Source organism: Adiantum capillus-veneris, chromosome 16 (genome assembly GCF_014529385.1).
Source record: "Adiantum capillus-veneris isolate H3 chromosome 16, ASM1452938v2, whole genome shotgun sequence".
In the NCBI taxonomy this organism is placed as follows: domain Eukaryota; kingdom Viridiplantae; phylum Streptophyta; class Polypodiopsida; order Polypodiales; family Pteridaceae; genus Adiantum; species Adiantum capillus-veneris.
The window spans coordinates 95,135,150-95,162,746 of NC_140946.1; the positions used below are offsets into that span (position 1 = coordinate 95,135,150).

The 27,597-nt window shown below is 42.1% G+C and overlaps 1 protein-coding gene across 3 annotated transcripts in view; it reads right to left on the reverse strand.

The window, feature by feature from the left end:
- Positions 1–17,733: 17,733 nt before the first annotated feature.
- The window catches only part of LOC147439491 (uncharacterized), a 54,582-nt gene continuing 44,718 nt past the window's right edge, over positions 17,734–27,597 (reverse strand). For 2 of the 3 annotated variants that reach the window (XM_086485324.1, XM_086485325.1), the window contains exons 5-7: positions 19,126–19,324; positions 18,923–19,044; positions 17,734–18,829 (exon numbers count right to left, since the gene is read on the reverse strand). In XM_086485324.1, coding sequence (XP_086341450.1) covers positions 18,402–18,829; positions 18,923–19,044; positions 19,126–19,324 — 749 coding nt within the window. In that variant the 3' untranslated portion in view covers positions 17,734–18,401. The remainder of the gene's footprint in view (positions 18,830–18,922; positions 19,045–19,125; positions 19,325–27,597) is intronic. The other variant, XM_086485326.1, reaches the window with a different exon arrangement.

Below are 27,597 nucleotides of genomic sequence, written 5' to 3' on the forward strand. Positions count from 1 at the left end.
ATAGGGTGCTATTATATAGGTTCTTCAAACGTGATTAAGCTTTTTGGTGTAGATGATACTACTTAAAGGTTTTAGAGGTCACCTAGGCCACCCAATGGCCTTGAAGCTATTATTTTTTATTTGCAAATATTTATATCTAAAGGTCATAGGGGGAACCTTGTTATTCTATGGCCCAAGGGCCAAAGGATTTCTCAATAACATAGAGGGCACCATCTGGCCCTGGGACAATAGGATGCTAACATAAAGGGTCTACAAGGGTAATTAGATACTTTGGTGTATATGTTAGTACTGGAATTTCTTAGAGAGCCCCGTGACCACCCAATATCCTTGAAGCTACTATGTACTATTTGTAAATATTTATATCTAAAGGTCCTAGGGGGCACCTTGGTTACCCAAAGACCCAAGGGCCATAGGGTTCTCAAGTAACATGGAAGGAATGAGGAGGGAACCATGTGGCCCTAGGGCCATAGGATTCTAGCATCTACAAGGGTGACTAGGTACTTTGGTGTAGATGTTACTACTTAAAGGTCATAGAGGGAGGGCACATTGGTTGCCCTATGGCCACAGGGTTCCTCACTATATTAGAGGGAACTCTACACTTCTTAGGTCTTAGGGTGCCAACATAGAGGATCTAGAGACAAACCTAGGCAACCCAAGGGCACCTTTGTCCACCCTATGGCCTTAGGGCCATAGAGTTTGAGAACCATGTGGCCCTATGACCATAGGGTGTCAACTGTTGGGATTGGGATTGTGCTAGATAAGGTGGGTGATAGACAAACTTTATGGCACATGTGTGAGTGTGTGTAGGCTAGATTGTCAATCAAGCTAGGTTCCAAGATAGATTAGCTTGGACTCATAAACATGATCTTGAGTAGCTGGCTAGCCTATCACACTCTCATCGAGAGACAAGAGACATATAATGCAAAACCTTGGATTTCTTATTCATAAAGGGAGATTTATGTAGCTCTACATCCTTTACATGTGGGATAATTCACATCTTCTTTCATTCACTCACACTCTAGTGACTCTAGGACAAAGCCCACAACTCCCAACAACCCTCCCCTTGGGGTTTGAACTAGGACAGTACATTGAAGATTCTATATCCACACAGGATGACATATGGTATCACACAGGATGACAATATCCACACATGAAATATGCCACTCAAGCTCTATTCATTCATATGCCACACAAGATCTATGCCACTCAAACTCATTAATCATTCAGTCATTCATGTGCCACAAAGGCTCTAAGAAATCTCCCCTTAAATGGGATATCATTCATCATAGTTGTGTCAGCTCCTTCATCTTCGTCTAATTTTTTGTCTTCATTTTCATGTCCTCCCCTCAAACAAGTTCCTTTATCATCATCTTCATTATCATTGTCATGGTTGTACTGCAAGACTCTCTCTCTCTCCTTCTCAAGCTTTAATGGAAAGCTTATCACCTACTCCAAGATTGTGAGAAGGGAGGCCTACACCAACAACTCTTGGCTTTGTGATGCAAATCCAACCAAGAGCCAAGCTTCAATGCATGCTCATCTCCTCTACCATGCTAATTACTAAGCTATGTTATGCTAATATGAGTGATTATGTGAGAAGATGTACATCTTTCTCGTAAGACTACTCCTTCTTCCTCTCAATCTACTCTCATACCCTACTAGCTCTCACCATCTTCAAAGGTGTGTGAGGTCTTGGGTCTGAGACCGTGAGGGAATTGATGTTGTGTTTTATAAGTGTTTTGCTTAGTGCTTGAAGCTTCCATCTTCATTGCACTAGCTAGTATTGAAGGAACACAAAGGCTTGTATTTTAAAATTTCTCTCTTGATGGGAGAAACCTATAATACAAAGCCTTTTGGAGGGAAAACCGGCTCCACAAAAATCAGGTCCTCAACTGTTGTCAATAGATTAATTTCTCTCTCTTTTGAAGTATTGTTCATGCTATCTAACTAGGTGTTATGCTTTTCGTTGCTCTCTCCACCCAAGCACTCTTGTTATGCTCATTAGGAATCTATCCTAATGAAATGCTCACTATGTTCATGCTATTTTCCACTACACAAGTTACTAGGCCATTAAATGTTACACAACATGATAGAACTTGTGGTATGCTTGGTTGGCCAAAAATGTTTGGAAATTGGACAAAAGTAAATAATTGCGATTATTTACAACTGTCAAATTTTAGCATATTTTTTATCATCTGAGCATACCCACATGTTAAACTAAGCCTCTGAGTTAAGTTTCACAAAATTTGAACAAGATTTATCAAGTCAAACTCAATTTCTCGTCAATCAATACATATTTTAGTTTTTATCAAGATTTTGGTCTGTTTTATGATCCAAAATTCTCTGAGCCTTCACAAAAGATATTTGTAATCATGCTGTAAAGAGTCTTTGGTATGAACCTTGATCAATTTTGAGCTAAAAGTAAATAATCTCAATTATTTACTTTTGGCCAATTTTTGCATTTTTCTCAATGGTCAGTCCTTTTGTGACATGTTTTAAGCCTCTAAAGTCAAGTCAAAATTTAATTTGTCCTAAATTCTCAAGAAAATATAAATAATCTGAGTTTTTGCAAACTCTTGAAAATTTACCTCAAATGCATCCTTATGCTTATCCACTAGTTCATACAAATTTTATGAGCATAATCTCCAGCTGGTTTCATTGGTTGACAGTCTTTTGATGTTGTTTCAAGCCGTAGACCTGACATTTTCCAACTTCACATAAACAAATCATAGATGATTCTTTTGGAGCGAACAATGATTTGAGATTCTACCTCGGATTCTACTTACCCTACTCTTACGTTCTGTTGTAGTTGGGTTGTGAAAGGTGTCCACAAACACTTGTTTTCTTGTTTTTTATGGTTTCCTGAGCCTTGATCTTAAGACTTGTCTTGTCCATCAATCATTTTAAAATCCTAACCTAGCCCTACAATCCTACAAGGTACTTAGCAAGTACAATCTACTCCCAAGCTACCTCTGCACAGCAAAAGATGACACTCTTAAGCTATGCGGTTTTAAAGAGAAAGTTTAACTCTAGGTGGTCCTAGAGCAAGTTAAAGGACAACTACACTAGACACTCTTGTTTTTCCTAGTTTAGGTCTATTAAATCCCCGACTGCAGTGCCAAATGTAGATGGGTTTGCTAACCTCGCTCTTATCTTGTTGCAAACATAGTGAGAACCACGAACATAATTGTCAATCCATGGGATGACGCTGACTCAACTCCCTAAAAATGTTACATGGGTTAGCTTGTTGATAACACATTGTAACATATAATTTTCCATGAGACAAGATCAATGATGCAAGATATAGATCAAGAATTCCCAGTGATTTCCCTTTTGCTTTGTTGATTGTCATTCCAAAAGCTAGCCTAATCGAAAACTGACAACGCTTCATTTGAAATGGAAGTCCCTTATGGTTTCCAGCAACAAAGTTGATCCTTGGAATAAAACCTCTCTCTCCAATATTTGATCGTGTAACTATGTCTACCTCAATTACCTTATGATGAAATTGTTTGCATATCAATCTAATTCCATCACATAATCCACGTCTTGGATCCAAATTTCGTAACAACATGATAGGAGCATTTTCTTTCAAGACTAAAGCATGAGGTGGGAAACCACCACCAAGAGTAAGGCTATTCAGATATTCAATTGTGTATAAATGTGTGTTTTCCTCTGACATACAAATTGAATCTACACTAAGATAATTTTTGCAAACTCCATGCATTCTTTGCAATGCATAGTCAATGATTAAATCCACCTCTTTATTCCGCAGAGCAAGTATTGCTCGTTCTTTGAGAAAACTTGCATGAACTTGGACACGACACAAATCTCCATATATGAAGCTTAGAAGATCTGCCAAAATATTCCTTGGAAGAATCATGTGTGAAGGTATTTTGACTCTATCTAACTCTCCTCCATCATCCATATCCCCATTGCCAATATCAAGCACCCAGCACAAAAAACTTTGCTGAAGAAAATTTGTACCCCATTCAAGTATACGCATATTTCTGGAAAGCTGCAATATCTTTGTACATTTCTATATGTGAGAATGACACAAGGAAGCATTTACAATGTTTGTATGACTACTTTTTGGTGCAACAAGTAGTATTTGTTGAAAGTTGCCTCCAAACAAAATGAATTTTCCACCAAACAAAGCATCTCACTGCATAATATCTCTTAAATTATGTCCACTGTTTCATATGCATATCGATGTGTCATGAGAGCTCCATCCCATATAAGTAAATTTTCATTCCTTAGAAGTTTTGCAAGTTGACTATTTACCTTTATATTGTAGGTTGCTTCAGAGTGGACCTACAAAGGTATCTTAAACCTAGAATGAGAAGTTCTTCCATTACTCAAAAGTAAAGCTGCAATACCTGATGATGCACATGCAAGAGAAATTCTACGAATTCCTTGCACTCATGAAAGAAGTTCATTATATAGGTAAGTTTTTCATGCGCCACCAGGACCATCTAAGAAAAATACCTTCCCTGAATGTGTTTCAATAGCTTGCAGCACTTGGTGGTAAGCATCTCACTGATCCTCATTTAAGGAAGTCTCTATATGATTTGTTATATTACGCTGCTCATCAACATTAAACATTGTTTCTTTAGCAATAGCACCGGTTTTACTTAAGCATACCATTGTTGAGTCTATTGTAGGCAACATATAATCGCAAAGCCTCTTGCCATGTTGTTGCAAAAATCATTCTATATGAAGCAAAGCTTGATTTTTTGCCACTTCAAATCCTACACTTGCATCTGAAATACACATCCTTAAGGCATAAACATAGTCCTCATAAAATTTGGTACAAAATCTATCCCAAAGAGTAGCCGGATGAAGTGGCTCACAAAAGACTAATATGATTGCAAAGAGTTGTCTTGATTGCATTCCATTTTGAAAAAAAGATGCCTCTTGGAGGCAAAATGATCATTCTTCATTGTCTTACAATAATCATCTAGCTATACATTCCTCCTTATATGCATCATAAATGTGATCATCGTACATCTTCCGCAAGCCTTCTGAGAGATATCCCTCCCCAGGGGTCTATGCACAAATATATTTCAATATGTTCGGGGTCCGTTTGAGGTCAACGAAAAAGCCAAAGGTGCCCGAGGGATAAAGTGAAATGTGGACACTGAAAAACTTGAGAGAAAGACCATAAAAAACGCGGAGAAGAGGAGGAATACCCGCAGCTCAGGTTTTGCTCATTTTGGAGCATTTTTTGGCCCTAAACAGCTCATCCGAGATCGGAGTTGAGCACTTTGACATTGTAGACTGGGGTTTTGGGCCATTCTAGACGCGATGGCGCTGTCCATTTTGACAAATTTCTCACTATTTTTCTAATGTTTTGGCTATGTAAGTGTCTCCTATGAGTGAAGCCTCTGCTCCAATTTGTGATTGTATCTGGCATATTTTATCCCATATTGTGTGATCTATTTGACCCATTGGTGTTGGCCCAAGATCAATTGTATCTAAACATCAAAAATCTTCCTCTTTTGAGCTGAGTTTTTTAGTGTGTGTGTCTCTGTGTTGAGTGGACAAATGGATAGTCTCTCTCCTCTCACTCCATCAGTGTGTTCCCTGTCTCGGCCAGGTGGGTTGTGTAAGCCGAGTGGTACCCCATAGTGTTTGTGTGTGTGTGTGTGTGTGTGTGTGTGTGTGTGTGTGTGTGTGTGTGTGTGTGTGTGTGTGTGTGTGTGTGTGTGTGTGTGTGTGTGTGTGTGTGTGTGTGTGTGTGTGTGTGTCATCTCAAGAGTGTGTCGGGTTATTATAGAGGCGATGTGTGTGTTTCCATCCCGCTCACAACGGCTACATAAACCATTTTGATTACTTCATGATCCAACCCCAAAAAAACCATAAATTATAATCCAGTCACATCACACGGATGAGCACTCCACCCTACTTGGGTGAGACACGACCAATCTTGCATAACCACTTTAGAACATAACATGGCTGCAAACATTTTAGCAACATTTCGGCAACATAACCCAATCCAAAAAAAAAAACACCATAAGCCACACCAGCTTTCACCATAAAATTTCAACCATAATCCATGAGGGAATCTCATCCCTAGACCATAAATCATAATCACACTGAACCAACTCCCACACTTAAAGTTTGACACATCTCCTGCACACATGTGACCCTTAAGAAGTGATTCTTTCATGCATAAAAAGATTCTGACCAGCAACTAATCATGATATAAAAATCAGATTTTGACAACATCCAACCATGCAAAGTTGATATGCACCTCACCTCTCTAGCACATAGAGCTAGTTTTGACCTAGAAAGGTGGAAAGCAATCATAACCATGCATATGATGCTTCCACATCAATCCATGAGTTCACATACATCATATGATAACATCTCAACACCATAAACATGATGCAAATCAACTTCAACCCTTAAGTCAACCATAAACTATAACTTCACACATCTGCAAAAAAAAAAAAACAAAAAAAAAATTTGGCAGCATGCAAAACATGCAAATGAAAATATTTGACCTCAACCCAATGCATCAATTTCAGCTCCATAATATATACTATTACGTTATCACATCACTTTGACCATATGGTACTCATACAACAAACGGTAACCCCAAAAGAAAGCCACTTTATTCATATTTGTCTATGCGGTTCGGGATGTTTAACCATATACTCCCACATAAGTTTATGGCCATCTAATAATGAAATCAACTCACCAAAACAAACCATAAAACATATCAAAACGGCTTGGTTAACTCACGACGTCAAATGGTATCCCCCCTTGATAGTACTCCTACGCATGTAGGTAAAACCGGTTATAGAGAGATTAATAACTCGCATTCCCTAAGTGATAACGGAGACCTAAATTCATTCATCATCAAGTTTCATCAAGATTTCAATTGGTTAAGTGGGTTTTCCCATCCGGTGAATCTATATAGTGGTTTTCCAAGGAGCATGGAGTCAAAAATATTTGGTCGTGTAGTGGGCAGCAAACTGTTTTTTTACCATATCTCTTAGCTCGTGCGTGTTTTCCACATGACACAGAAGAGAGGAAATGTTCTAAATGATGTGTTATATTTCTGGTATAAAGGGTTCAGGTTGATTCATAACGGTTTGTGATTTATGACCAAAACAGTGCTCCTATCGCTTCTATGACGTGAAACAAAAAGCGCTTTTTATGCACGCAAGTGATCATAAACGTATCATGTGCATAAATCAGTGTGTTAAACATGATGAAATAATCATGGGGCAACTTTGTATATACTCGGTTAATCCATACATGCACTCGTATGCAAAAAAACAATCATCAAGAGGGTGACTACGCAAAAAAACGACATAGAGAGAGAGAGAGAAAGATGATGACTATGGAGTTTAGGGTTTCTCACCGTGCAAAAATTGAAAAGTATCTGGCTTTATCTCTTCTTGTCTTTCTACAGAAATTGGGAACAGCTTCTTAGTGACCCTAAAAGGCTAGTGGTGGCAACATGAGAAAGAACTCTAAGTTTGGAGGCCTCTTGGGAAACTGCATCATGGGAATGGCTCCTCCAAGTGGGGAGGTCTCCACAAGTTGTAGCCGTAGGCTGGGGAGCCCTCTAAGGGTAGAGTCGATTGGACGGCCGAATAGGAGTCATAGCAGCAACCAATTGGGAGCACAACGACAGACAGGTGGGATTGGTCTGAACAGACGTTAAAAGTTAGGTGAAAACTTTAAAGGAGTTTAATCCAATCCGTTGGCAAGCATCCATCCGGATTTTGTGATGGCTTTCAAGTCCGCCCAGGATCCATCACCAAAAATTGGTACGCTTTGAACCCATGACCCCCAACCACCAAGAATAGCTTACTCAATTTGAGCTAGCCAACAAGGCTCATGAGCTTGCTTGAGAAGGGCTCCAAAAATACAGTGATAAGCTTACTTCGATAGAGACACACACAGAGAGAGAACCCAAGAGTAGAAGGTGAGGTCAAACACCCAAATGAGCTCTAAATTCAGAGCTTGAGGGCTCAAATTGAAGCTCTTCATAGATGCTACTTAACATAGATAATGAATGAAAGAAAAAATCAAGGGGATTCTTAATGCTACTTAACATAGATAATGAATGAAAGAAAAAATCAAGGGGATTCTTAATGCTATGGGCACAAAGAGGATGCCAAATTGTACTAATTGAAATGCAATGAGAACCTAGCAAGGATCATAATGCTCCACTAATCACTAATCCCTTAATCAACGAGGATAGTGATTCATTGCGGTATTTTCAAGAGCATGCCCAAGCTCTAATCAAGATCATCAATAATTAGGGAACTTAAGCTAGAAAGAAAGATAAGAAGAGAAACCTAATGGAGATGCTAATCACACTAGCACACAAATGCATAGCAATAAACCTAGCCAGCATACCATGGCTCTGATACCACTTGTTGGGATTGGGATCGTGATAGCTAAAGTGGGTGATAGACAAACATTATGCACATGTGTGAGTGTGTGTAGGCTACATCTTTACTCAAGCAAATGAGGCTCCAAGATATGATTAGCTTGGACTCATAAACATGACCTTGAGTAGTTGGCTAGCCTATCACAAGCTCATCAAGAGACAAGAGACGTGTAATGCAAAAGCTTGGATGATTCATAAAGGGAGCTTTATGTAGCTCTAAATCTTCACACCTTTATATCTCAGACAATTGACTCTTCTTTCATTTATTCACACTCTAGTGACTGTAGGAAAAATCCTACGATTCCCAACACGAACATAGAGGCACCTTGTGGCCCTGTGGTTATAGGGTGCTAGCATAGGGGCACGGTGTGGCCCTAGAGCTTTAGGGTGCTAGCATAGAGGTCCTACAAAGTCACCTAGGTCACCAAATTATACCTACATGAGCACCTTGGCCACCCTATGGTCTTTGTCCCATACAGTCCTTGAACAGCATAGAGGTCACGCTATGGCCCTAGGGCCATAGGTTGCCAATGTAGAGGCTTTACAAGGGCACCTAGGCCACATAATGTCCTTTGGTCCACTAGGTTCTTCTTGTGTAGGTTTATATTCAAAGGGCTTATAGGGCACCTTGGCCACCCTTGGCCAAATGGTTCACCATTATCCTCATAGAGAGCACCTTGTGGCCCTAGGGCCAGGGTGCGACCATTGAGGATCTATAAGTGTATGTAGACAACCCAAGGGCACCTTGGACACCATACTAGTGTAGAGATCACCATGGGCCCCTAGGCCCATAGGATGAAAACATATTCTAAGGGGCATTTAAACCACCCAATGTCCTTGAAGCCATTAGGTGCTTTAGTATAAAGATACTACATAATACCCTTAGAGGGCACCTTGACCACTATATGGACTTAAGGCCATAGGGTTCCTCACTAGAAAAGCCGATACATTATGGATCTAGGTCATAGAATGCTAGCAAAAATTCTCTACAAGGCCACCTAAGCCACCCAATGGACATGGGCCACTACATGCTTTAAATTCGAGGTATTACCTAATACACTTGGAGGGTCCCTTGGCCACCTTATGGCCCCAAGGCCATATGGATTCTTGCTACAATAGAGGGTAGCATATTTCCCTAGGGCCATAGGATGCCAACATAGAGGCTCTACAGCAGCAGCTAGGCCACCCAATGGCCATTAGAATCTCTTTGTAAAAGTACTACATAATGCGTTTGGAGAGCACGTGCCCAATGGCCCTATGGCTATATAGTTTGTTACCTATGACCCTAGGGCAATAGGATGCATTGATATCCATATTTTTTGAATATTTGTTGTTATTTTTATCAAAAATTGCTCATCAAAGAATGTCAAAGTAAATTGATGCAAGAGGCTCAACTTTAAGTCCATGGTATCCAAATTTTCACTTACCAAATAGTGTAAACTAATGAGAGAGTCCACTTTGTTAGCATTCAAGCCAACTAGTTGGACACCCATCACATTGACCTTACTAACCTTATCTATTCATTTGATCATATAGAGCAATAAGGAGAGGTGGGGGATTAATCCTCTAGTAGAGATCTAACAAATAATTTTGTGCACCCATTTTCTCCCTCACCCACACTTCCATGTGCATGCATGAGCTTTAGAACTTGATAAGGCTTGTATGTAGCCTTAGGTGAACGACATTATCTTCTTCTTCTTCTTCTTCTTCTTCTTCTTCTCTCTCTCTCTCTCTCTCTCTCTCTCTCTCTCTATATATATATATATATATATATATATATATATATATCTATCTATGTCTATCTCTATCTCTATCTCTATTTATGTGGGTGTGTGTGTGTAGCCAACCTGCTATCTCATTGCAAGGGAGAACCCATTAATCATCTTTTTACAAGAAATTGTAGATACTTTGACATGAGGAGTTGTTGAAAATTGACATCTCTCTCTCTCTCTCTCTCTCTCTCTCTCTCTCTCTCTCTCTCTCTCTCTCTCTCTCTCTCTCTCTCTCTCTCTCTCTATTTATGTGAGTGTATAGCCAACCTGTTATCTCATTGCAAGGGAGAACCCATTAATCATCTTTTACTAGAAATTGGAGATACTTTGACATGAGGAGTTGTTGAAAATCGACATATCTGTGATCTCTCTCTCTCTCTCTCTCTCTCTCTCTCTCTCTCTCTCTCTCTCTCTCTCTCTCTCTCTCTCTCTCTCTCTCTCTCTCTCTCTCTCTCTCTCTCTCTCTCTCTCTCTCTCTCTCTCTCTCTCTCTCTCTCTCTCTCTCTCTCTCTCTCTCTCAGACCAACATCTTCTCCCTCAGCCCCCCCTGGGCGAAGGGTTGCCCTGGGGGAGGCGTTAAGCTTTAGCCTAGCCCCTCAACAGCCAACGAAGATCTGTGCCAAGCTCTGCGCCAACCCTGCGACGGCCTCAACCCTTTGAAGTACAGCAGGCCGTGGCGCCCACCGACAGGGAGAGACTCCAGCATTGTCCACCCTTGCAGGGCCGAGCACATTTGCAGCATTGTGCACCCTTGCAAGGCCGAGCTTCCACTCTACGCTGCTGCTTTTCGACAGGGGAAGCGTCTGCAGGTCATGATACACTCAATAAAAAGCCTTTTCAAAGGTTGTTGAAGCCTTGATCATTACAGAGACCTTTTTCGGCACTGGTTTTTGGCCTCGGCCATGCGAAGTACAACAGGTCGTGATGCCCTCCAGAAGATACTCGACACAGTTAAATCTGCAGGGGACAAATCTGCAGGTCATGACACAGTTAAAGCCTTCTCAAAGTTTTGAAGTTCATAACTTTTTCAAAGGTTGAAGCCTTGAGCATTCTCAAAGGCTTTTCCCTCTCTAATTCGCGAGTCAGTGGTTGGTTCCCTTTATCCCCTCAAGCACAGGGATGGCTACTCCAAAGACCCCCGCCAAAGCAAGACCGAGCTTTGCAACAGTGCTGGCAGCCCCTAGCAAACTTGATCGCATCACGCAGTTGCAAGCAACTCTTGATAGAGTCTTGGAGGAAAACTTTGAAATTAAATCTCGCCTGAGCAAATTAGAAGAACAATTCAAGTCTATGGCTAACCTCACCACCGACAAGGTAAAGGAGGTTGAGGCAAAGGTTAGCCAAGTTCACTCAACAACCATCGCCCAAGTCAAGACGTGTGTAACAAAGGAAATCTCCGAACAAAAATCTCAAGAAGATAATGCCCTCAAGGTACGCATCGGTGGGCTCCCTTTGCAGTGGTGCACTATTGAGGACACCCTTGAAGAGGCAATCATCAAACTTAACAACATTATTGAGCCAGTCAACATCAAGTCAGAGGATGTCGCTTGGGTCAATGATACACATCGTCATGTGCGTCCTGAGCATTGTGTCCTTACCTTCAAGACCAAAGAGGAGCGGGTGAAGTTTCTACGTCAATCCCACCTTCTCAAAGAAAGCAAGCTTTGGATTGCAGAAGAGTTGACCATGAATCAACTCAAGAGTAAAGCGAGCGAGCTTAAGAAGGTGCATGAAGCGCGTAAGCAAGGAAAATGGGCAGTCTATCCAGGTGGCAAAGCGATCATCCAGGAATTCCAAAATCCCAAACCAGCTCTTCCCCTAGCCGACCCTTAGGTTTTTGTTTGTTTTCTCCTTTTTACTACCCTACCCTCTTGATGGACCCTCAGTCCTTAACTGATATGTATCAGCCCACACTGAGAAGAATCATTGTAATGTTGTGTTTTTGGTCCCATAGGTCATATATGACCTCCGTGGACGATAATCTCTCTCTCTCTCTCTCTCTCTCTCTCTCTCTCTCTCTCTCTCTCTCACACACACACACACACACACACACACACACACACACACACACACACACACACACACACAGAAGTTTGAGTAATCTATGCACACGATGGCACTATAGTTATTTATGTATATCAAACTATAATTATTAAACTTGGATCTAAATAAACAATACAATATGAGTAACTTGCAAAAAAGGTTAATAGCAATCTATGTATTGACCTCCATCTTCATTCGTTCACTCAGATTTTAGTTCACTCTAAGAATCTCGCTCCACACGATAAGACTCCCATCAAACCATCATGATCGTGTGATCTTCCACTTTCTAGCCTTAATATAGCATGCTTCACTGTCTTCTTTGCATAAAAGACCTAGAGATTGACAGAGAGGACATAGGATCTTGGTTTGGATTATCATGAAGTATATCATTATATCCATGCCAAACATTAGGAAAGGTTGGCTCCAATAAACCTCATCCATAACCTCTTTCTATCTCATCCTAAAAACAATTCTAAAGCCGTTTGGATATGTATAGCAAGTGGGGAGCAAGTGCAACCTCACTTTATACACATTCTCTTGTCTCTCTGCACCAATTATCATACCAACCATTTTGTGGGTCAATACTTCATTGTTATGTAGTAGATGACACAATTTGTAGGAAAGGATAAGCCATTGAATAATGCAATCTTATCGCCTTGTTATTTGTGATCTCATCCGATGATGTTTGTAAATCTAGCCAAGCGAGCCCTCAGCTGTAGCATACATGTGAAGTTTCCTTTGTGGATTTATATCAAGAAAATTGAGATAAATGTGACTGTATCCCTTGCCAAATCCCACATTGTAGTGTGAATGTCAAAAAATCATGTTTTGTGGTTATATTTAATTGGTGTGTCTGAAATATCAAACCTTAGAATCTTTGCCTTCTCCTGGTTTGTATCTTGTCGTCCTAAAGGGAGAAAAGAAAAAGAATGGAAGGTTCAAGGGATGGCAAAAGGGTGCATCTTAGGACTCTAGGGCATCAACAAGGATCATGATACCATATAAGAATTCAAAGATGACTATGATTGGTTGAGTAAGATAATGTTTAGCTCTTGATCTACTTGAATGATTTTTCCTTTGGGAAAAAATAATAGAGAGAAAGGACTATAGTTATAATGATGGTAGAAATGTGTACCACAAAACCATAAGTTGTCAATGTAGATGATGCTATCTTCATAAGTGCATAAGAAATCCTCCACTAATAAGAAGTATATTCAAGGACGACGGCAATTTTCAAGGGTGATGTAACGTCACAAAATTCAATGTTTGATCTACTTAAATGAAATCTTTCACTAGAATTGTCATTCTAGTAAGACAAACTAAGATAGAGTGGAAGGGCAGGGTTGAGATTATGGCAGAAAGGTGCACCATAGGACCTTGTGGTTCCAAAAGGTTTCTGCTACCTTTACAAATGCTTAAGGAATCATGTAAGGATCTGAATGTATTTTTATGGCACTAAAATGACTATGCTAGAAAGAGAAAGCACACAAAAGCACATGTCGAAGGACAATCAGGCATGCAAGGAAGTGCACTTATAACTAAGAAAGTGCCAAAACATGAATGTCACTATTATATTTTTGTGATCTCACAAAAAAATGCGATAGTCAAAGCGAAAAAATATGACTTACTAAGTGCAAGAATGGAAGACAAAGTGTTCGGTATCATCACTCAAGGAAAGAAGCACAAGAACCACAAGAAAAAAAATTTGCTTGTTGAGGTCGCACGTAACCCAGGACCACTTGGGCGTGTCGATCCCTAATTTGTGTTTTTGAAGAGTGACAGGTAACCCAAGAAAGAAGGGCTTGTCGAGCCTCCCCTCGTTCCTCTTTTCAACTCATTGAGAGCAGACCTTGTACTTAGCAGCAAGCCAATCGACATGAGGTGGGAAAAAGCAACCTTGTTGTGAGCGCAAGGCCACCTAGGGGTGGACTCGCAGGTAGGAGTTGAGCTTGGGTAAAAGAAATCCTTCTTAAACATAGATTGCAAGCCAAGAACCTCAATAACTCAAGACCTCAAGAACTCAGTGCATGGTCATCATCCGAAGCGGAATGGATACTTTGCGTGAAGGTGATGAGAGTGGAGTTGGAGAAGAGGAAGTTACTACATCAGGAGGATTGTTCCCCGATCCTCCCCCATCCCCATCTACGCCACGCATTGAACCAAATCCTATTGAGGCTTTGGTCAAGACGATGATGGAGATGATGCTACAGCAAGAGACTCAACAAGCCGCTATTAGCGTGCAAACGAAAAGGAAAATGAATGCCTCTATAGCCTTGCACGAGCCACAATTGGATAGGAGGGCATGTGAATAGGCAAGGGACCTAGAACATACATTTCCTCTTCAAAATTTCCAAAGAGCCCAATTCTCCACGCTCGTATTGTCCTACTTTGGACTCTTCCACCTCCTCAAAAATTCAAAGTTACTATTTTTTAAAAGAGAGAAAAAAGTAGTCTTCACAAATCGAGCATAATTCGCTCATTCGAGATTGGATTACAAGTGTTTTTATAAAATTTTCTCTTTGTAAACTCTACAAGTTTGTAGAAGAATTTGAAAGCTAATTCTAAGATTATATAAGTCATTTGACGGGATTATCAAAGACTGTCTGAAAATTCAAGAACCTCCACTAGTATTTCATATACTACTATGCTATGGAGCTTCTTCTTATCAAATTTATAACCAAATCCTTAAGGATTCCATTCCTTTTCTCTGCAATATACTTGTACAGATTATTTGTTGATGCTTTGAAGAAAAAGAGAATGATAGATGATGATCAAGGAAGCCGCAAAGTTGCTTGGATCATAGAGACCTTAGCTTCCAAAGTCATGTAATCTCAAGCTTTTTTTGTTGCAAAGAGCTCCAAGAGCATGAGTAATGGAAAACTTTTTAAGGAGGGTTGGCTTTATAGAATTCAGCCCTCAATCTTGTCTCATCTCATGTTAATAATATTCTCCTTAATTTTGGTTATAAGCATGCTAGTTTGAATATTTATGTAGAAATGATGTTTGGTTATGCACCCAGCAATGTAACCTATGCTAAGGTGAGTTTATGCCTAAAGCAAGCTATATCTAATTAAGGTTTCAATGAGAAGAAGAATGCAAGCACATGATGGTATGTCCAATCTAATGAATAGCATGGCATTGGATTGAAGCAAGGCTCTCCGCTTTACTATTTGGACTTTATACATATGAGGTCACAACAGATGTTGAGAGAGGAAGAGTGGCAAGCTAGCTAGCGAGGGTGTTGATAGCAATAATGCTATATGTGAATGAAATTGTACTTATATCATCTTTACCTAAGGGATAGCAAAGACATCTAAATGATTGATATTTCACTCAGATATCTCAAGATGAACCTTCCAAGGCCAAAGTTATGGTATTGCATACCTAAGCAGCATGGATAACAAGATCAATATATCATATCACCTTATTTCATTTCATTACATATATATTTTGGGGTTACTTTCAAAGGGCAATAAACTTCTTGGTCAGAGACATCAAAGGGTGGACTTGCACAAGGATACTTGGGGTGTTAGAGAGGTAGTGTGCATATATATAGCTTCATGAGCCGGCACACACCAAATTGTGGCTCTTTGATACACAAGTTACATAGACATTCCTCTATCGGATAGGTATTGAGGGATTGGACGTTTATCGAACCCGAAGACAAGTGTTGATCTACACTAGGATGGGCCAAACATAGAGTACTATGATGGGTGGGATCATATGGAGAAACCACTTGTCATGAATATATCACATATCATCTAGGCGAAGGCCTCGATTCTACATGAGATGATTAAGAGTAGAGATGAATGTGGCACCTATGGTGGTTGAGGCCTAGTTTGAGGCAATGGCTTTCCTCCACAAACTATGGGAACTTTTGCAAGATAGATATTCACGACTAGCACAAGCATCCTCGCTAGCAACAAAGGATGATAGACACTACTAATATGCCTAGATGAGCATTGGATGAGCTTGCACAATATGCATATTGATATATTACCACCCTTTGAGTATAGCTTGGATTGACCGACTTACGAACTTGGTTGATTAGAGCAAAATCAAGTGATTAGTGTAGACATATTTGAAATGAGTACATAAAGAACTTGGATTAGATCCCCTTTCCCAATGGCACAAGGATGGCCCATTGCTAAGCTCATTCTCTTCATCTCTCCATAGATGGCTTCATCATTGTCGATCTATATGGATAGCCAACTATCCCATGGAACACACAAGCTATCAATCACATTCTCACATTACACCAAATGAGGATAGAGAAGTGTGTGGATCAATTAAAAGGTACATAATCGAATCTACCATCTTTGTGAGAGGGAGACAAAGGAAAAGGAAACTTACTTTTGTAGATGTCCAATGTATTGTGGTAACCGGGGAGATACCACTACTTGTTTTGGAAGGGTTTGGATACCTAGATGGAGACATTTTGAGGACCAAATATGTTTGGGGCTCTTTCTCTTGGAGCTTCAAAGACACCTCACAACCATTTGAAGGGAAAAGAGTTCTCAACATCCACCCCCGACCGAGGCAGAATAAGCTTACCGACTTTTTTTTGTAACACAATCAAGAGTTGGTAGTGTTGCTGACTCCACTTCCACTTCATCTACTAAATAATACATCCCTACTAACATAGTCAATGCCCATTAGTGGTTGTAGAACTAAGTATCCATATATGCTCCTCATTAACCTTGCAAACATTTCCAAAGCCAGTTCTCTTTGCAACTCTTCATGGAACAATCCCCTCCATGGAAGATGATAGAGTTGAGTTTAGATTCAAATGGCTCTATTTGTGAGCTTGGTGAATAGTTGTCTGAGACAGTCCAAGATCGACCTCTTTTGTTAAAAAGACTAGCCACTGCAAAAATTGGTAATTTTTCCATTTATTTAATATGTATTTGCTTATTTATTCATATCAAATTGTGCAGCATTATACAAAATTACAAGTATTTGTTGGTCTCAAGGTCTAGCCAACAACGTGTTTGGCATCAAACTTGTAAATAGAAAGCAACTCATGCTTGCAATGTCACATGCATCCTCCCATCCTTTCAATCAGCACTACAAAAGCCTCCACATAGAGCTTCTTTAACAACACTACAAATGCAAAGCAGGAATGTGAACGAATCTTGGCAATGGAGCGCATCTACATCCGAGAACAAATAAAAAAGAGACCAGCAAAGCAGCAGGCTAGTCTCAAAACATCGAGTGTGGGAAGACTATTGGCATGATTTGACACCTCTCCCAGGAAGAATACGACCTATAACAGCAAGACTACTTGATTTGTAGCTCCATCATGTAAGCTCAATGCTCAACAAGAAATAAGAGAAGATTCAGCACCGCAGTTTTCATGGCTCTAGAGACAAGACAGATGAAGCATGAACAATTTGGCTAGCGAATCACATCCACATCAGAAAACATGTTTGGGCAGGCGATTTCGAAGGTTGCAAACTCATTCAATCTATGACATGCTAGAAAGAAGCCAAATCAAAGAAAGGCTCTAAGAAGTAGGTTGTGCTGGGCCCTTGCCCTCATTCAGTTTTTCCTGTTTCAAAGGCTTTCTAGCCTTTCCTTGTACAAGCTTCTTCCTGTAATACAAATTCTCTGCGCTTTAATGGTATAAGGAAAAAGAAAAGAACCCAAGAAGAGCTGTCAGAAACTCCATGTCAAGAAGAACAAACATGACTTATCAAACATACAAATAAGCAATCAAATCATTCAATGATACAGTCCATCCTAGTAAGCTTGCGATTTTCGCAATCTCCTTCCATGCCTTGCCAAAACAGAGCAACAGCTCTATATCTCCGAGGCCACTGCAAACCTGCTCCTTTGAATATGCAGCATGAGTTTTTCAGAGTCCTCGCAAGGTTTCAGCTTCACCCACCTGGAATTCGCTTCGAAAAGTGAGGACCCTATAAAGAAAGCATATTCGTATATAACAAAGTTAGATCTGAAACTTTCCACAAGCTTGGTATTGTGACACTTTGGAAAAAAGCTCCCAACACCATCTGCATCAACTCCGAGTTGGCTATGCAGGCATTTAGCTGATAATTTCTTCAACCACCTGGAAAATGCACGTAGTACTGGCAAGTTTAAGGATTTCTTCCTCTCTTGGGCCATGTGCCGACATGAGCAATCTTCATTTGGATGCATCAATCTGTGGTCAACTAGGGGAAACTACTGTTTCCTGCAAAAATGGTCTGTTGATGCACTGGAGCAGGAATGTAGTAGTCCGAGGAGAATACAGGCGGCTTCTGATAAAGAGACCCGAGCCGTCCCTCAACAGGAAGACCCGCAGCTGATTGCTCATAAAGAGCACTATGGGGAGGGTGACCGTGCTGAAAGGATGCTGGTGTTGCTGCCTGCTGAAAAACATGCCCACTTTCATCATAATTTGCTCTATATTGGTAAGCTGCACCTTCATCAAACGAAGGGGACTGATGATAGGATGAGGCATGCTGGTGATATGCGGTTTCCTCAAAAGGTTGAGAGTGCTGATAAGATTGATGAAAACTTAAGGTATTCTCCCTGCTATCTTCCAGAGGATCTGATGAACGCCGCCTTCGAACATAGTTGTCTACCCTCTTTTGTTTCTCTGCAAAATTTTGGCAATTCAAGAATAGAAAATTCCTCCAAAAGAAGAAGACAAACACATAAAACAAGGTGCATAGCTTTTAACACATCTTACTTTTACTTGCAATGGCATCTTTTGTTATCTGCAAAAAGTCCTCCCATTGAAGTCCTCGCAACTCTTGCTTCTCCTCCTCTGAGAGCTCAAAGTTTGGTACTCTTCCGCACAAGTACGCAGCCCTTTGCAAAGGAAGTATGTCAAAGTCTATATATTCAAATACAGTTTTAAAAAAAAATCAGCGAACAAAGAATGTCTGATACCTGTCGTACAAATGAGCTGCTTCTTCCATTGAAGCAACTGTTCCCAGATGTATTTGCTTCTTCTCCACTTTGATTGCAGCCTGCCACTTCATGTTTTTGAAATACACTCCACGTAGCAAGCAAGGATCCTGATTTTCAGACTGCTTCCTTCTGGAAGCTTTCTTAATCTTCGATACATTGCCTGAAGAAAAATCTCTCTCTGTGTCGGGTGCAACGGAAGGGTTTAAAAATTTTAGGTCAGATCTAGGACTTCGCACAAACACAGGGTTACTTTACTTTAGTGAACACAATGAAAGAGAGAGAGAGAGAGAGAAAGAAAGAAAGAAAGAAAGATTTTTAACGTCTATGTCAGGCCGAAATCGGCCTATGAGACAAATCAAATGTACATTGTGTGTATGTCATCCGTCTATCGGAAAGACAAATGAAACAAAATTGATACAAAACTGAGCTGAATGTAGGTAGTGGAGTATCTGAGGAGGGATGGAGCTCTATCTCTAGGGGTATATGCATGTCTGTATGTTCAAGGTAGTACAATCATGAGAATGCATCAAGCTATCTAGCTCCATCCTGTACTAATGGGGGGGTGTAAGATGTGGTACATGGGTGGGTCTGGTGCCGAGGCTACCCGGATGAAAGCTGTCGGGTCAGCCCTCATCTGAGCCACTCGCTCCTCAGTGGCACGGCGCTCCCGGGCTCGGATCTCCTCGATCTGTCGGTGGTGGGAGCTCGCGCCCCTGTAGCCTGTGACTCGTGGTCGTCGTCTAGCTCGGTTCACCTCCGCCTGTGGGAGTGTCACTCCCCTCTGAGTGTCTGGTGAGGGGGGGGCGGAAATCCTCTGAAAGAAGTCTGTGAGCTGCGACTGTCTCCCCTCTGTCTGTGTAGCTGTGTGTGGCTGTAGTAGTGTGTCCCGATGGCTCTGTATCTCTAGTAAGAAACGTCCGAGCTGTCTCTGATCCCGAGATTCCATGATCTCTCGGAGAGTGGGCTGTCCTCTAAATAGGGCCTCATACCTGCCTCTGATCTCAGTGTATGCTCTGCATCTACATACAAAGTGCTCCTCACTCTCCACCTCCTCTGTGCAGGCTCTGCAGATTCGCTCCCCCCTGGGAACACCAGTATGTCTCCCGATCTCAATCTCTAACCTGTGTGAAGCCACTCTCAGCTGACCAATCGCCACCCGTGAGCTATGTGGCATATATGTGTCCATGTAGCGTGGTCTCTGTATGAACCCCCCAGACAATATGGTGAGAAACTGGTCTCTGTAATCTGACATCCTCGTCCCCAAGCTAGGTGCCTCCCAGACTCTCCTAGTGTATAGCTGCCACAGATCCTGTCTCAATACCAAGTTCCTCTCACTGCGAGAGAGGTGAACATATGGTGAGTGGGGGTCGTACTGGAATGGTGGTAGGCTCTCCATGTCAAGACCGTGTCCCTCAAACCATGCTCTGACCTGTGAGTACCATGCTCTCTCATGCCCACTCTCGGATAGCTGTATAGCTGCCTCAAATGCTCTACGGGTAAGTCTGTCAGGAGAGAGAGAGAGAGAGAGAGAAGACACATGTCGAGTCCCAACCACCCCTCAAGGGCCCCCTTGCTTTGTTGCCAAAGCAAGTACTTGCTTTAATTACTTGCACAAACGCTGATACAATGGCTAAATGCTGAATACTGAGTGCTCCATGCTGATGATTTCCAAAAACTGATGTTGATGCAAAAACGCTAGGGCTGATCTGGTGCAAAAACAATGGCTAATCTGATGCAAAAACAATGGCTGATCTGCTGATGCTGAAGGTGTCACAAACTGATGACGTGGCAGTGCCCACATACACACACATGCTGACGTGGCAGCCAGTACGGACGGCTGACTGATTGCTGACGTGGCAGCCCGTATTTTGCGGCGGAAAATGCTCCGGATTTCATGTTGATGACGTGGCAGTCCATACGCTGTGCGCAATTTACGATGCCTAGCTTTTGGGACTTGATGCTTTAAATTTTGAAAGCTTTTGGATAAAAGATTTTTGAGAACTTTGCTTTTAAGTTAAAAGATTTTTGGGGCTCTGCTTTTGGCAGGGTAGTTCACGTACGTTGGACAGGACATTTAGTCCGGTCCCGTACGGTCTCGTCCCGTCCAATTGTTTAGTCCGTTTTGTCCGACCAAAACAATCATGTTGACTGCCAACTAACACTTTGACTATTTGACTTTGCCTTTTTGAGGGGGACTTTTTGCACACATTTAGTCTAGGATACCTTTGTGACATTACCTCAAGAGTCAATGCTCATTGCCCATTATAATTTACCCCCCTCCCTTGCATTGTACATGGTCTCTCTCTCTCTCTCTCTCTCTCTCTCTCTCTCTCTCTCTCTCTCTCTCTCTCTCTCTCTTCCGCCTCCTCCCCCTCGCGCTCCCCTACTGCTCCCGCTCTCTCTCTCTCTCTCTCTCTCTCTCTCTCTCTCTCTCTCTCTCTCTCTCTCTCTCTCTCTCTCTCTCTCTCTCTCTCTCTCTCTCTCTCTATGCGAGCAGCATAGATGCCCACGCGAGCAGGTTCGAAGAGTTCTCTGCAGAGGGGGGCCCCAAAGGACATCCTACGCGCTGGTGACCCTACACGCTGGACATCCTACGTGTTTTTTCACTTTTTTTCAATTACATCCTACGTGTTTTTTCTCACTTACATCCTACACAATTTTTTCATTTCATCCTAAGCGAGACATCCTACGCGCTGGTGTCCTACGCGAGCTGTCCTACTCCGCTGGTGTCCTACGCGAGCAGGCCTCTCTCCCTCTGCAGCGGGACGCAGTCTCTCTCTCTCTCGCACCAACTCGCAGACAGAGGCAGAGACAAATATCTCCTACGTTAAAGTTTAAATTCCCTCACCCTAGTACCCTACACCACATTTGTGGCTCGGGTTCGATGGATCCGCCTACCGAAGGGGAAGGGCCGGGTGTAGATAGCTACACCACCCCAAAAAAAAACGACGGCTACTTTCAAACGGAGAAACAGAGATACTGTACTATCACCAGGATCCTTACGAGTTGGGAAAACCTCAAGGATACATGATGAGCTACTGATGGAGAAGGTCCAGGTGATGCTCAAATCAGAGCTAAACTATATGAGGGATGACATCAGGAAGGAAATGCACGTGAACGCTGAGAGCTACAGGAACTCCATGTATGGAGACATGATGAGAGAACTAAGGAGAGAGATCCGGGGGATACAGAATGAGGAAATTCAAATCGTGAAAACTGAATTACGAAACCTAATCAAGGCCGAAGTAAATGTAACAGAATTCGTTATGCAAAAGAAACTCGATGAGGCAGTAGCAAGCTTTGAAGCATGGAGAACAAATATGGAAAAGCACATGGGGGAAAAAGATGCAATAATCGAGGAGCTAAAAGGAGAACTTGCGGCTTGCAAATCTGCAACTATGGAGAAGGGAGATGACCAACCCTCGGTGGTGAAGGAGCTCGAGGACATGAAGGATCATATGAAAGCTCTACGGGAAGGAGATGAACAGAAATCGAAAACGGCATCTTCATGGGCGGAACGTCCTGTTAAGACACAAGAAAAGGTTGACGAAGCAGAGAAATGGATTGAAGATGCGAAGAGAGGAAAGGCCCAGATGCCTGAGACCACACCTACCTCCACCATTATTAATATGACCATTGAAGAAGAGCAGAAAGGGAAGAATCGGGCTCTGCATGTGCGGGTCACAGGAGTCAAAGACAAAGAGAATGTAGATGAAGAAGTGAGGGAACTGCTACAACGCATGGGCATCACAGAGCCTACTCACAAAGTGCATGGAGAGTGGGCAAGAAAGGAATCGACGAGAAGGGAAACGTAAAGGATAGGGCACTTATTCTCCGCTTCCCGAATATAGAAATAAGGAAAGAATTTCTAAAGGAGAGGCCAACTCTTAAGAAAACCGGTATTTTCTTGGGAGATGACCTTACATTGGCACAAGTGGCACACATGCAAGAGTTGATGCCAGAGATCAGGGCAGCAAGAGAAAAGGGGAAAATCACCTTTTATAGAGGAGGGAAAGTAGTGGTTCTGGAAAAGCGCTCATCATGACGGTGCGAGACCTGTGGGGCGACGCTCCGGATAGCGGCGTGGAATTGTAATGGATCATATAGGCTAGATGTAGGTGCCTTTGAAGACAGCTTTAGGGACAGAGACATAGTTTTCTACTCAGAGACACACCAGATACCGGGACAGCTTATGCCACATGTGAAGGGGTATTTATGGGAAACAGTTGCTCGACCAGACAAGAGATCTCTACGAGGTAGCCGGGGTTCAGGAGGAGTAGCAGTCTTATTTAAAGAGGAGCTGAAACCACTACTACAGATTATCAGGAAAGATGAACAAGCAAGGTATATGTGGGTGAGAATGAGAGCCGAGACAGGTAGATTTCTATATATCGCTATATGCTACTTCCCTCCAAGTACATCAGTCTACTCCTCACCTAAAGGACAATCCCCTTTCTCCATATTGAATAATGACATATGGGAGTTCTCTAGAGATGGAGACATCGTTCTCTTAGGAGACTTTAATGCCAGAACGGCCAACTCTCAAGCAGTATTCTATGATACTTCTGAGGAAATGCTCAAAGAAGTGGATTTGTCACAGGAGGGGCTTACTAGAAACTCACAGGATAAAGAACACACTGAATATGGGAGACATCTCATGGAAATGGCAACCACACATGGTTTGGCCATACTTAATGGTCTAGAGAATTTCCCTTTATCTGGGGGGTTCACATGCTTCCCGAACAAGCATGGGGCCAGTACAGTGGATTATGTCATGACTTCACCAAGCTTTATTTCTAGTATCGAGGACTTTAAGGTGGGACCCAAACCGGTTGGGATTGCAGTGGATCATGCTCTCTTGACCTTATCAATCTCCTTCCAATACAATGCCTCTCAAGTACAAAGGAAGAAGACACACACAAGATATACTTTCACGCCAGAGACCAATTCAATCTATGTGGAAAAGATCTATAATAGGATGTGGTCAGTCGAGCCAGTATCTACTGTAGAGGAGATTACTTCTCAGCTAACAGAGATACTACATGGAGCAGCACAAGAGGCATACCCACATACTCAGCCTGACCAGAAGAGAGGATCTGGGAACATGCCTCAAAACAGTTGGTACGACGAGGAAAGCAGAGAGACGAGAACCCAGGTCCAGAAAGAGCTTACACTTGGGATCATCACATATAAGCAGTCTCGGATTGCTCTTCAGCATATAATACGCCGCAAGAAAAGGGCATTTTTAGCCAAACTGGAGAAGGATTTATATCAGCTCTTCTTGAGTCAGGACTCATATGAGGCCTGGCGTTTATTTCACGAGCACTCATCGCCTCCGACAATTACTTCTCCTGAGATTTGGGATCAATATGTAACATCATTATATACGGTATCTGGACAGCCTCCATTACCAGATCCGCTAGAGCCATGCCCTGCTACTAGTACTTTCTTTACTACGGAAATGGTGGAAAAAGCCATTGATAAGATGAAGACAAGAAGAGCATATGATCATGAGGGTCTAGTAGCAGAACATCTGACCCATGCAAGGGATCTACTTTCAGAAGTCCTTGCTCGTCTGTTTAATCGGGTCATGTGTGAAGGACTACCTGAATCTTGGAAATTATCTACTATCATACCTATTTTCAAGTCAGGGGATCCTATGATACCCGAAAACTACTGTACCATTATGGTGGGACACACATTGACCCGACTGTACGCATCCATTCTGGAACAAAAATTGAGTAGATGGGCAGAGAATGAGGGCATAAGGGCAACAGGACAAGCTGGATTCAGGAGGGGTTATTCCACTTTAGATCATATTCTTACGCTCAGAACCATTATAGAGGAAGGAAGAGCAAGCGGGAGAAGGATGTATTGTTGCTTTGTGGATTTTCAGAAAGCTTTTGATACAGTACCAAGGGCCAGATTGATGCGCAGAATGCAAGAGTTAGGGGTCCCCAAAGAGATTATCTGGGGGATCATGGCCTTATACGGGTCAGTAACTGGCTATGTACGTACTCCAGAAGGGGACTCCGACATTGTTCATTCCACCGTTGGAGTAAAGCAGGGATGCCCACTGTCCCCTACTTTATTTGGTATGTATATAGATGAGGTATCAGATTACATTGATAGAGAGGGTGACAGAGGTGCTCAACTTGCAGGGTCATGGATCCCTTTGTTGTTATATGCAGATGATATTGTATTGATAGCAGAATCACCAGATGGAATGCAGAGGCAGTTAGATGCATTACATAAATTCGCGGAGGACTGCGGACTGTCGGTAAATTTGGGTAAAACCAAAGTTATGGTGTTTAACACCACACCGCAGCGGGTTAGGAGATCCGCACCTACATTTGCATATGGCCAGGCTACAATAGAGTACACAGATGCATACACATACCTTGGTGTGGTATTTACAGGACCGAAGTTTACTCTTAAGAAAGCAGTGGATGCTAGATTGTCCAAAGCCTTTGCGGCCTTGGGAGGGTTGGAGAGGATGTGTTCACAAGTGCAGTTTCAGGAACCACGAACAAAACTTTGGCTCTTTGATATTGTGGTGGCTTTGGCTATGCTTTATGGGGTCTAGATTTGGGGACCATCTGTGGATCAGGATAATTGGAAGTCAATGGAGAGACCTTTGGTATCTATGATTTCCCGAATGATTAGAGCCAAGGCCTCTGTACCACACGCGATTACCCGAGCAGAACTAGCTGCCCCTCCGATAGAAATTGAAGCTCTTACCAAATCAATGTCCTTTATACATGGTTTATGGGATACAAATAATTGCCGATATACTAGATTGGCCCTCGAATCCTCTCGACAATTAGCAATGAAAGGAGATACATCTTGCTAGTATGCGCAACTGTCCTCGTGGTTTCACAGACACGGGTTCAGTATGGAAAGATTACCCCCCTTCCAATACTCTCTTGAGGCTCCATCACTGGCAATCACACGAACGGAGATTAATAAAATCACCCGCCAGGATCTTATACAATTGGACACTAAGAGGACATGGGTAGACCCTACACAAGAATTGGGGAGGAAGATGGCCGACTACAAAGAAAACTTCCTACAGCTATCTGAAGATGGTTTTGTGATTCGCCCGAGCTACATGGATACCCACCTGTCTCATGGTTTGAGATGTGCTATTGGTCAGATTCGTACATCCTCACACCAGCTGGAAATTGAATTTGGCAGATTTAGGGGAATCCCACCTGAGAGCAGAATTTGCAAGTTATGCGGAATGGAGCCGGAGACAAAATTACACTACATATGCCATTGCACCGTATACTATGAGATACGTGGGCGTTTCCATTGCCTTTTCAAAGAAGGCTTTGGACCTCTAGATAGAGTCATGCAATACAAGATCAAAGGTGCTTAGGCATGTACCTACTGGAACTACATTGGCACAGGGATAATCTAATGAGAAGACAAAGAGCACTACAGCCTCATAGGCAGATCACAGATTTCTTCGGATCGAGAGAAGCAAGAATGGAAGGAGAAGCAAGAGGCCAGCAGCAAGCACAAAGGAGTACCCACATTCATACCAAAGGCACCCTCATGGACAGGGCGATTGAGCTTAGGAAATCGAGACGACCACGACCGAGATGCAGAAGCACACTTCACCGGAGGAGACTACAACAAAGGATTAGAAGCATTCTAGCCAGACACCCAGAATGCTCCTAAGAAGTTTATCTAATACTTTGTATTTAGTTTTTCGCATTTATTTTCACACTTTCACACTTTTCAGACATTGTAACAGATTCACCACTTTTGTATCAGTTTGATCTCATAGGTCACACTGGCCTTTTTGAAGACGTTAATATAACATTTCATTTTATTTTCTCTCGAAGGAATCCAATGCGTCAGAGAAGCAAGGAAACAAGGAAAATGGGCAGTTTACAGTGGAGGAAAAGCTATTATCAGAGATTTCAAGACCACACCCCGCTTGTCAAAGACATGGACTTGACACATGCACACATCTAGTCACTTTATGCACATGGTGATTCTATCATTTGTAATATCTAACTCTCATGAGTCATTAGAGCCTTCAAGTTAGTTGGCACATGTACCTTTCTTTTTTGATGATACCCAAAGTGGATTGTAATCAAAGATGTATTTGATTTGTCCGATAGGCCAGCTTTGGCCTCGACAAGGACGTTAATAGAACTTTCTTTCTTTCTCCTTCCCTCCCTCCATTATATGCCATTATGCATAATGCTCCTCCTCTCTCCCTCCTTTCCTCTAGCTCAAGATTCAAGGACCTCAAGGCCCTAACTCTGTAGAAGCATACCCTCATTTTTCCTCTTCTTCATAAACGCATAGCTCTCAAGCTCTCTCATGAGGCATTGCTCTCAAGCTCTCCATTCCCTCCCTCATAGCTCTCAAGCCTTCCCCAAGCTTTACATCTCTCAAGCTTAAGAACTGCACGCTTGTTTTTTTTGAACGTAC